This window comes from Rhipicephalus sanguineus, chromosome 6 (assembly GCF_013339695.2).
Source record: "Rhipicephalus sanguineus isolate Rsan-2018 chromosome 6, BIME_Rsan_1.4, whole genome shotgun sequence".
In the NCBI taxonomy this organism is placed as follows: Eukaryota; Metazoa; Arthropoda; class Arachnida; order Ixodida; family Ixodidae; genus Rhipicephalus; species Rhipicephalus sanguineus.
This window is the reverse complement of record NC_051181.1, coordinates 76090803-76103068: the sequence shown is the minus strand read 5'-3', so window position 1 is coordinate 76103068 and position 12266 is coordinate 76090803. Positions and strand designations below refer to the sequence as shown.

General features: G+C 46.3%; 1 protein-coding gene across 1 annotated transcript in view; it reads right to left on the bottom strand.

Moving 5' to 3' along the window:
• Positions 1–4437: 4437 nt before the first annotated feature.
• Positions 4438–12266, bottom strand: part of LOC119395900 (G2/mitotic-specific cyclin-B) — a 31197-nt gene continuing 23368 nt past the window's right edge. Inside the window, exon 8 of the mRNA XM_037662912.2 lies at positions 4438–4964. Within this exon, the coding sequence (XP_037518840.1) occupies positions 4954–4964 (11 nt within the window). The 3' untranslated portion in view covers positions 4438–4953. The remainder of the gene's footprint in view (positions 4965–12266) is intronic.

Genomic DNA, 12266 nt, shown 5'->3' with positions numbered 1-12266 from the left:
AGCGCAGCTGTCGGAGAGAGGGAAGGAGGAGAGGTGCGCATGCGTAGTGTGAGTGCGGACTACAACGGCGCGTGCGGATTACCACGCGGCCTTACATACCCCCGAGCAAGAGATGCGTCGCATCTAAAACAAAAGCCTTCTGTTAATTTAGTGTCGACCACCGCAGCATATATCGGATGCCATGGTATCCGTATCGTCGCTGCACTTCTTCACAGGCGCTAACGCCAGTGTGCCTGCCTGCATTGCTTTTCTGATGCTGTTGGCATAAGCTATGGCGGTTTTAACAGCATAGCTGTTTGAGCTATCGGTAACTTGTGCTCCCTCGTACAAAACTCTATAGGTGGGTATGCACCAGAGGAATTGCGCAAGCCCCACACCAGAGTACAGGTGTGAGCGTTCAACTAAAACTCAGCTCAGTGAAGCGGAGCACGTGAAACATATGAAAGAGAGAGAAAAAGAAATAAATTGAGAGAGATAAAGACAAAGATAGAAAGAAACACACGAAAAACATATAGAAAAAACATAGCAAGATAGAAGGAGAAACAGAAAAGATAGAGAGAAGGGGAAGAAATATCTAGAAAGAAATCTAGAGGAAAATAGAAATACAGAAACAGATACAAGAAACAAAGAGAAAATAAAAATAAAAAAGAAACAAGGCCACCCAGCGCCCCTCTTCTTACAGGCGTGGCATAATATTTTCACAAGGCAACAGTGGCGTATCCAGGGGAGTGGTTTTGGGGTGTGGGGCAGTGGAGGTCGAACACCTTTGTGCATGTTTTGTAGGCTTGTGCGAATAGCGAATTTTAGGTTCGAAGCGAATAATGATTTGGTCGAATAATTTCGAATCGAATTCGAACAGTATATATCAACTATTATAAAGAAAAATGAGCATATTTGTCATGACCCAACTAACCTGCACAATATATTTTAAAACTGAAATAAGGCGTGTGCAAATGTCTTTTTTTTTTGGTTCAAAGGGAAGTGTAAGCAACTTTGAATAGTGGCAGGATTTGACTTCGGGAGAATGCTGTAAAACACAACATTTTAAAATTTACTGTACCTAGAGCATATAAGCCGGTACAACAAGCTTTTAAACTTAAAAAATGATGAATCGATGTGAGGGTAATATATGTTCATTTAACCTTGAAGTGGGGCTTTGCGGCAGTGCGGATTTCCCCTTGATAGGGGTATTCACGGTATAGCACCCCTCCACTGTAGTGAAACCACCTCTCCAGGGAGCTTTATGTGGTTTACATATGTCTAACCGTTCATTTCGAATAATTTAAATTCATGTCGAAGCGAATTCGAATACTGTAATATCAGTTTGAATATTCGAAGTACTCTAATATTGACACAAGCCTAATGTGTTGCATTCCGCCAACAACATTACATTTAATCACAAAATGTTGCCAGTTTCGCCCAAAGCAATAGCATTTCCAGGCCTGTTACACAATCTGGGTAACAGTCCCCGACAGCTTCCAGGCGTCTCCCAACAGAACGTTGCCGCTTGCGTTGCACCCGGCATAAAAAACCGGAGACGGTCATTATTATTAAGGATCGAGAGAGCCTATGTCTCATGCGAACGTGGCCTTGAACGAAAACCGCGGCAATGACAAAAGTATCACGCGACTGCTTAGAGGGGTACTGAAGCAAAATAAAAAATTTGTGGAAATGCTGAAGATGAATTCTCAGTATGCGATTACATTGAAAGAAGTAGCCACTTATCGAACTTTTCAGTGGGTGGTCTTATTTTCTATGGTTTTGAGAGCGTGTGCCAAGCCACTCTGCCAACGCAAGTTGGAAGCCGTGACGTCACAACACCTTCACTCGACAGCCGGCCAACTTCTTTCGAAGCGCGCATGCCGTCACATATAGCTGCACAGTATGCATTCATGTCGTGGTCCCTCTACCAGTGATGATTTCCCTCCGATGATGCATACCATTTCAAATTTCCAACAAATGTAACTGCTTAAGTTTACCAAGAGGAGCAGGAGGCCGCGGACGTGCCAGTCAGGCAGTCCGGGCCAGCAACATGGTCCAACGTGCAGCGGAAGCAGTAGATAAAATGAATGTTATGGAGGATGCAAAATGCATTGTTTCATCAGTTTTGTTGAGGCAGAAAGGCAGTTATTACAGCTGAATCAAGGCATCGTAGGACGTTGCTTCGAGTTTACCTATGCAGCCGGTGTTCCGCTGCTCCACAGTTTTACAGCGAAAGCTGTTATGCAATCACAAGAGCCGTTCTTGGCACCGTAGCTGTCTGCTGCCGCCGGTGTCCAGAACCACTATCGCGCGAAAAAGAAAAAACGAAATAAGAAAAATAGCCAGGATGGAACGAGGTACGAACCTGGGCCCTCTACGTGGGAGCCCAGTATTCTACCTCGGAGCCATGCCGGTGCTTGAAACTGCTTTGTAAAAAGACCCTATACAGGCTTCATGTCAGGCAGGAACCACATTAACATAGGTAATGCAGTGTGGTAGAAGAGTAAAATAACCAGGCGTCACACAACGCAAATTCTGTAACCAGGCGTCACACAATGGGAATTGCACAACGAGTCTGTTGTTTAATGCTTCCAACCCATTACAATGGGCTCTGCCATAATTCTTCATCGTCATCAGCCACAGCATCAACAAAGTGCAGAGTTCTCCGCAGAATGATGAAAAATTGCATAGTGGCTGCTTCCGTAGTTCATAAAAAGTAGGATTATTTGAAGCATAGTGGGTTCCTCGCAAGTGCACTTTTATTGATTGCCAAGGAAACCCATCTGGCTCCCATGATCCATTTCCTCAGGGTCTCAATAAAGTTAATTCCCTCTCTCTATCTCCTCACGTTAGCGTATGTTATAGGGCGTGGTGGGAGAGTGACATAACGACCGGGCGTCACACAATGCAAATGACGTAACTAGTGGTTCGTTTAAAGCTTCCGACCCATTACAATGGGCTCAGCCATAATTCGTCATCAACCGTCGCATCAACAAAGTGCACATGTTGCCTTACAGATGGTACCTCGCTTCTCCGCAGAATGACAAATACTGTCGTGGTGGGTGCTTCCCAACTTCACAAAAATTATCATTTGTGGCGTAGTCAGTGTGTTTCTAGTCACAAGAGTTGTAAGTGGCTCTTGAAATGCTGCTCTTCCAGCTTTCGCTGTGACTGTGCTGCGCTTTCCACGCAGGCCTGGCGTTTTTTGCGCAATAAGGCACCGAAAGTGGAATTTCTCAGCAGATTGATAGCTCTGTGCATACGGCAGCTACTGTCACATCCACGCTACCACAAGACACAGGTTGTATTAATCGAAATGGGTTGGCTCTGTCACTATAGAGAGCGCAGAATATTTGAAAGAACACCTCGTTTGTGCATATTACAGCTTTGTCCCATGCTTTTATTCTTTTTCCGACGCAGCTAAGTGACGCGACGTGTGTTCCTAGCCAGCAAATGAAGTCAATTTTTAAATGTCCAGGCTTGGCATGATCGCCGAGCAGCACGTATACAAAGTCTACACCGTTTGTCAGCTCTAGGAAACGTATGCGATGGTGTGTCGTGATCGATGATGCTGTTAAAACTGCCTTCAGTGGAGCAGTAGCTAGGCATTTCCTCCCGCCGCGACGAACTCTTCAAAAACCGAAGACAGACCGTGGGAAAGCATGCATGATACAAGGAGAAGTTTCCCGAACGCTTCAGATGTACCAGAATTGCAAGTGAGTAGCACCGACAGCAATGAACAGGCACCGTGGCCCCCACTGCTACTGTGGCCGCAGGGTGTCTCGACGTATTGCAGCTGTTACCGGTGGCCGCTAGGTGTAAAAAAAAAAAAAAAAAAAAAAAAATCTGAAAAAAAGATTTTTCTCGTCCATTTTTTCTTCTTTCAAATCATTGTAGTATTTGTCATTTTAGCAGTTAAACTCTTGTTCTGCTATCAAACAGCACCTGCAAAGTTATCGTTACCCCGAGCTGAAAGAGCACAATCCCCTGACACAGCAGACATAATGGAAAGCTTCCGTGGAGAGGTGCTGGCTGAATGGAGAAGTACAAAAAGCGGCATTTGAGCGACTGCCATGCAGCAATACGAAAAATGCCGTGCTACGGAAGACTCTGAACCAGGGCCAAGTGGTAAACTGAAGAGGTAGGCAATGCCAGAGGAGGCTCTACAAGCAAGAAACTGAGCCAAACGGCTCGCCTGATTCCGACTGGAACGCTCCTAGAAATAGTCGTAGCAATATTGTAGAAAAACTTTCGGTTTTGACGAGAATATCACAAACTTGCAGAAAAACGAGGCCAAGGAGAGGTTCTTTTACACTTTTTGAAGAGTTCTTTTGTGTTCTGAAGGCGATTTGTGCAGTTACAAGCCCCTTCAGAGCTCAGAGACCTCGTCTGTTGCATGCATTAGTAAGTCTACTAAAAGCTGCACCAAGGCAGAGGACAAAAACCCAAAAAAAATCCATTGTACAGTTTTATTGGCAATGTCAGTGGTTAAACTTTCAATGCAGAATGGCTCCAGAGGACTAAAAACATGGTCAAGTGAGCACCAACATTAGCCTGAAAAGCACAGAAGCAACATTTCTTGCTTGGAACCTACAGAAACATTCACGGTTTAGATAATGACTAAAGTCCTTCACAATGGGCACACATTCAATAGCAGGCAATACCATTCCGTGGTACTGGCAACTGGAAGAGCACAGGATCGTTAGTTGGTAAAATGGCACACTGCAGTGCCCCAATTTCTGTCCCACCAGCATAAAAAAAAAAAAGCTGCTCCGGCACAAGCTGGTTTTGACATGGTGGAAGCGACCATTTGTGCAGCTGCACTGAAAGAAAAAAAAAAGTCTTAACAGCTTTGTCATCCATAAAATTGTCCATTCATTTCTTCAGGGCCGGTCTGCCATCTCGCGGAGCTTGGCTGCGTGGGACACGATCACTGTGCTGACACGTTCCAACCGGCTTTGCTTGTACTTGTCATACGGTGCCTGCACAGAGGACACAGCCAGCGCAGATACATAAATATTGATCCCTCCTATGACCACTGCAGAGGCAATGCCCTCTCCCAATTAACTGTTGTATCAACACCATCCCATGTCTAAGCATCCCAATATCATCACACTGTTCAATCCTCTGCAACACTCAACTGCCTCATAATATGCCTTGATGGGCTAATGACAAGACGAGGTCTTGCCACCCTTTGAGGGAAAAATTTAGAGACTCCCAAGCACCATCAGAAAAACAAGTTCTATTTGGCACCCACCTACTGTATCGTTCACTCTTACAAAATGCAACCCTGCTGCGATGCTATCGCTCCTTCAGGCGTCTTTAGCTTTGAGGACTGTGCCTCAACAACTAAACATTAGCATTAGGCTTCTGCGAATAGTAAACTTTAGTTTCGGAGCGAAGAGTGATTTAGTTGAATAATTTCGAATTGAATGCGAACAGTATACAGTCAACGTCCGCTTTTTCGGACCCCCTAGCGACCGCGAAATCGTCTGGATAATCAGGCAATACGAAAAAACGAATTCATGCTTTTATATTCCGCTCAAGCGGTCAAATCGCCACAGCCACTTCTGAAATAGCTTCAATGTCTCACAGTATCAGGCAATTTGGGTGCACACCCAGGCTCCCGCAAGTACATTTGGCACCTGTTGATTTGGGTCTCGTGACGAGCACCATTGTTACCAGCAAAGCGCGGAATAGATTACAACTGTCTCATATGAAGCGTTTGGGAACTACGACGTGGAGCACAAAGGCAGTGGCGGAAGAGAGGCCGACTCGTCCAGCTTTCCCCAATGCGTGCATGGGCGCACGCGCATAAACGATGCGCACACGCATCGCCGAATCTCCGTCAGACTACGCAGCATTTGCTGCCGTGTGAAGCCGATTGTTTCTAGTTTTGTGCAGCACATCGTCGACTAAGCCGACGCCATCACTGTGCTGTTGCTGTACCGTACGCATGCATTTGTCATGAAAGGTTCACGATGCCTACTCCGTTTCTGACCGCACACAGGCGTGGCAATTGCGAGCTGGTTTCGTTGGTGAAGGCAACGCGTCTGTGCGGCACACTTAGCACGCATGAAGAGGCAGCATGAGGCAGCAATTAGCTGTACTGGCACGTTTGCCACCTGCCGCCATCGCGCCTCCGTGCATTTGTTCATTTATTCTTGAAGTGGGGCTTCGCGGCTGGGCGGATTTCCCCCGGATAGGTGTATTCACAACATAGCACCCCTCCACTGCAGTGAAATCACCTTTACAGGGGGTTACATGCGGTTTACACAGTCGATCCTGGATATATCGAACTCAAACGGGATCGCGAAATAAATCGATATGTCGATAATTCCAAATATAAAATACGCGTATTTACGGCTTATATTAATGAATTGTAGGTCTCTAAACAGTTTTTGGAATTCGTAACAAGTGCTAACATTGCTAAATAACAAGGTGGCAACTCTTTTGCAAGCTACTGCACTTTATTTCACACGAAAATAGTGCGTAAACTTGCCTTCCTTCTTGCGCACTGTCAAGTTCATCAAGTCATCCTAAATATCACTGAAGCTTTCCAAATAAGCAAATTAGGCACATTTGGCCACAACAGCGGCGTTTGACGCTGAACGCCGATGCAAGCTCTGGAGCGCAGTAAAAGATTGTTTACGGCGGCATTGGTATCTTCGTAACTGCACAGGTCCACTTCCGTGGCACTGGCAACGTCAGCCTTGATCTCCGCATCGATGCAGTCAGAAACAGCGACTTGTCATCTGCACCGATGAAGTCGCTTGCTGTACTCCTGTCCGAGAGCGTGCCCGGAAATGCTAAGTCGCAAAATTCGCTGGGGCACCATACGCCGTTGTCAGCGGTTATGACGCACCCAAAGTCGCCACCTGGCACCAAACCTCGCAAGGAAACCATTTATGACGGTGCCTTGCCTGACGTTCCAAGCACCAGTCATCATTTTATCGCTACGAGAGGGTCAATGTTTAGTTAGTCTCCCGAATGAGGACTTGTCAGAAACGAAGTGAGAAGTACACGAATTTTGAAGTCTCAAGAGACAACACTGCCCACAAACAATGAAGGAAAAGTCCCCACCAGCGTCGACATCTTGGCGACAGCACACGTGGCTTTGTAGCAAGCAGCCGCTGCTTTGGCGCGAAAATCAAGAAAAAGCGTAGCCTCCGAGATGTGCGTTTTATCACCGAAAACGCCAAAAGTATGTCACAACGTTGTCGATCTCGAAGGTAATGCTGAAATTTTCAGGCCCGCATGCCATCGTGCGCGAACACAGGGAAGGGAATGCAAACATTGCGATGAGGCTGCCGAGTATCTCCGCATTCATCTCATTTTGGTGCCTTCGGCAATCTGCCCTAATTCGATATATCCGGGATCGACTGTATATGTCTTAGTTTTCTAATACTTGGAAATTTAGAATAATTAAAATTAGTTTCAAAGCGAATTTGAATACTGTAATATTCCTTCGAATATTTGAACTGGTCGAATAGTTTCACAATTACTTGCTAACATAGAGTTTCATACAATAACCTAGAGAGGAAACTAGCGCTGCGATCGTTCAACCACCATGGGAATGATGGGAAGCACAGGCTTTGGATTGGATTTCATTAGCTAGTGAACTGTCTACGGATCTTTTTCTACAGTTTCAGTTTCGTTATTTGCGAAGTGTGGGCAGTGGGGTGCATTGCAAAGCACTCAAGCAGTGCTTTTGTTGTTCGAAGAGGCTGAATACCGCCAGGTTTCTTGGTTTGCTGCTACGTTGCAGCTTTACAGGTTGTATCTGACAGTTTTAGCAAAGCGTCGTGCACTCACCGCTACGCATAGATGTAGCGTCCCATGCCAGTGAAAGGAAATTGCATAGAGCTCACGTTTTGTGGTAAGCGCTACTTGTCAAAACTCGTTCAAATCGACTGCAAAACGACAGCGAAGCTAAGTAGATGCACCGTCACACTCCTCTGACATCACTTCACAACAAAACGAGAGATGCGTTGGGGGCAGACTACTTGGACAGGCGCACCTGGCATCGCAGCAGATGATACGTTAAGTGTTTCTCACTCGAGACGGTACTGTTATTTCCATAAATAGATAATGCGCACTTATGAGGGAAAGACAAGCGCGCTTGTTTTAAGTGTTGTAAAGAAAATATTTCATTACATTGTGATGCCAAATCTGGAACACAATTGCAGAGCAATGCATACCCTGGTGGTTGAATTTGTCAAAGTTTCAGTTTTATATCACGATCATGCAAACTTTTTGCAATAAGTTTTACGTACAAAAGAATGAAGCAAGTTTTAATTTGAAATAACTTGATATTGCTTCGTTTTACACTCGGCAAACAAGCATTGCGAATCTCAAGAGCCTAATCCATCCGAAGCAAATCCGAAGCCTGTACTTCCCATCATTCCCATGGTGGTTGAAGCGCCGCTCAAGGAGCCCACGTACGTAGACACTAGCGCCAGATTCCCCTCTAGGTACTGTAAGAAACTATGCTTGCTAATGTCCAAAGCATCAGGACATCCACGAAAGTTTTTCCAAGAACCTCGGAAGAGTGGAACCATCTCCCTACCTCTATCACTGCCATCTCCAAGACAGCCACCAACAATTAGATATGTTTTTTTCCCCCTCCTCTGTAAAGCCTTTGTGTGATGGAGAGCACAAAAGCAAACCAACCCATCACCAGGCCTCATAGCAAATTTTGGTAGTGTAATGGAAGTCTCAAGGTACCACGTGGGAAGCACTTCACAAAAATCATTCACGTAGGCTCACTATTCGAAGAGTTACAAAAAAAATGAAACTCCTGTTGCAATAGTGCCAGTAAAGGAGAGCCTCACTGCTAATAAACACACTCCCTGGCCACCTAATGTTCTTTCCCTGCCTTCTCCCATGTTCTAGAGACAATGATGGTCCATCTTCTATGACACGCAGCCACTAAGGGGGGATGGGCCAAGAAACAGGCGGCAGGTTTGCAATAAGGATCTATGAAGTTAAGAAAGAAAAAAAAATAAAATACAGGAAAAGCTCGTTAATTCAGATTTCTGGGGACCGGAAAAAATGTCCAAATTAACCGAATGTCCGAATTATCGAATGGTCGAAATAAACACAATAAATGCAAGAGTTTTTTCAACATACTGTTACTTTACAAGGTAATCGCGGATGCGTCTGTTTTCGAGCAGAAATTCGCGCGGACACAATTTTTCTGAGCCCTTCAAGGTGCTCAGCAGCTCGCACGCTGTTTGCAGTGCCAAAACAAAATTCTTTAAGGACGACGAGGGCCTCCATGGCTTCCTTCACAGTAAGGGGGGGCCTGTGTGGCTCTTAGTGTGGCTGCTCCCCTTCAGGCTCTTTCGGATTCGTCGCCATTTATCACTTCCTTGACGATTTGCTCATCAGTCAGAGAGCCGGCAGTGGCAACGCCATCAATGCCGATATAATCATCAAGTGTCACTGCATCAGGCATAACACTTCCGAAATCCAGCCCGTCGTCGGCACCGTCGTTCGACGACACTTCGACCACTGCGGCATCGCTGGAGTCTGGTACAACAAAGCCACTGTGCCTGAAACAGTTGGCAATAGCGTGCACAGGCGTGCTCTGCCACACATACGCGAAGAATGCTAACAGCGCTCAGGAGACTCGCGTCGTATTGTTTGCCGACGTCATTTCACAGGAGCTACTTCTTGTCGGGAGAGCCCATTTTTCGTGGCGTGCAATATTTCTACTTTGGTGGTGAAATCCTTGGCCTCGTACTTGGGCCGCTTCACCGGCGTTGCCATCGGTGGAGAGTGCGTTCACACGAGAAGTCAGCACAAAAGCACCAGGAACAATCAAGCTAAAGGAGCCGTACTGAATCGTTCCTCAATAAAACGGCGTTCAACGATGCAGCACACCAACGGGAACAAAGCAACAAAAATGACACCGCGCCATGCCCACATGCTATCACACGCGAAGAAAAGGCGTTCAACCAGTCTCAAGTCAAGCCAAGCCGATAATTGATGTCCATGGCGATGCAGCGTTTGAGCTTCACTTTTGTTCCTAATGGTTCTTTTTTCGTTTTCGAGCCTCGCCAGCGGCCCGAAAGTCGCCGAAATATAAGATTTGTGGTCAAATCTCTGAAATAACGAGCGCCCAGTCTCATAGAGTGATGCATATATTTACAGAGACCTGATGACGTGTCCGAATTAACCGATTTTCAGAATTAATGAGAGTCGAATTAACGAGCTTTTACTGTGAACTGGCGAAGCTTTGCATTAAGTCGTGCAAGCCTTGAAAGTGGACGATTTTGAAGACAATCTGGTTGCTTCTAGGCCTTAGCTAGGCGATGCTCAGTTGTTTTTACATTGGTTCTCAGCGCAGAGAGGTTAGAGTTAAACCACACACAGTCTCGACATTGCCGTAGAGCACTGCACGGGCGGATTTTTCCGGCCCGGGCCCGGCCCGGCCCGAAAACGCTATGCTCCGGCCCGCCCGAGCCCGGCCCGGTGTTCTTAAATGTGGCCCGTACCCGGCCCGGGCCCGAAAGGTTTGGGCCCGGCCCGGCCCGACCCGTTTCAGCTAGTTATGCCTTGAGCATAAAGGAGGCACTGTCTAACCTTCGGTTATTGTGAAGATACCTGCCACACACAAGATATTTTCTAGAGATTGTTTTGGGAACTTCTGTCAGTGTCACGACTTTCACTGGTACTGTGTATACTTTCGGTTAAATACACCCGTAACACTTGCGAAATAATTGCAGGGCAATATAAAATGTAATTGGAGTCATAGCTAACTGTTTCATGTACGCACGCAGTGCTAACCACGCAATCTTATTTTTGCATTTCAAACAACGACTACAAAATATACCTCCATAAACTGAAAAAAAAAAAAAAAACATGGCAGACATTTTTAGTTTAAGTTTTACATCAATTACATACGAGCTAGGGCTGTTGAGTAAAAGTAGCAAGTCTGTAAACTTCATCTATTGCACAATGCAATGAAGAAAAAAAAACGTGCTCTAGCTGCTTCTGGTAGGAATACACCAGGCTGGGCAGCGTTACATAAATTAAGGTTGTCGTGTTGACTCCTCGGCAGGCAACTGCACCCAACGTACACAACGTTTTCGTGTTCAAAACAAGCACGTTCTTTGTCCCACCCTTTTTCCCCCGAGTCACCACCACCGCAGTGCCATAGATCTGTCAAAGCGAGGCACACCCGTTAGAGAGCGAGCCACTGTCCTCGCTGTTCCCTGAAGATGGCTGTCTCGTCGTCTTCGTGTGACCGCCTTCGATCTTTGAAAATGTTACGCCTTAAAGCGAGACCGGACTAAGGGCTTCCAAAACAACCGTCTATTAGAGCGCCGAAGTGAACCAGCCGGCGGCCTCTTTAGCGATCCCCGTCGACGTGACGTGTTGGGTGTCCAGAGCGCGATTATACAGATACGTATGATAGCCGGGCCTAATACGGGCCTGGCTCAGGCCCGAGCCCGACCCGAGCACGAAGGTCTCTGGCTCGAGCCCGGCCCGGGCCCGATCCAACAATCCCTTACCCGGGCCGGCCCGAAAGCCCGGGCCGGGCCAGGTAAGGGATTGTTGGACAGCAGTGCTCTACACTGCTGTCCAAACTCCAGACAAAACGTCGTGCTGAAACGAGCGTTAGCCCCTCTCGTAGATCTACGGGCAAGTCATCATTGGCGTAGACCTTCCATCGATTAAGGGTTTTCTTGCAGACGCTGTTGCCTTTCCCTAGTGTTGGGATAACTGTTGCCTTTTTTTTTTTAGCGGACCAGTGGCGATTATAATGGGACTTACCCAATTTCTGTCGCACGTACCTGTTTATGAATCTTGAATCTCGTACAACTTACGGCCAGCTCAAACAGCTTCAATGTTAAAAAAAGCGAATGAAAATACTAGACGAGCAAGCAGCTTGAATATCAGGATATTATGCAAAAGAATTACCCAGAGGTGGAAATGCGAAGTTGTATATGGAATTTATTTAGAGCCATGCAACAAGCCAGTCTTTTCTATATTCTTATTTCACTGTACAGCACAATGGTGGTCTGCTGACGCCGCAAGTAGAGCAATTTGAATCGGGTGCTGATGCCTGATCCACCTATCCCAGGCACAAAAAAAAATTAGAAAAAAAAGGAGCAATAAGTCAGAACAGGAGCTACTACCGTATATTGCCGTTTATAAGTCGACTCCGATTATAAGTCGACCCCCGAACTTGCAACCCCTTCTAGGGGGAAGAAAAGTTTACTCCGAACACAGCCTCATGCTGCGGCCATAGCTCACCAATAAGTTTTTCAGTA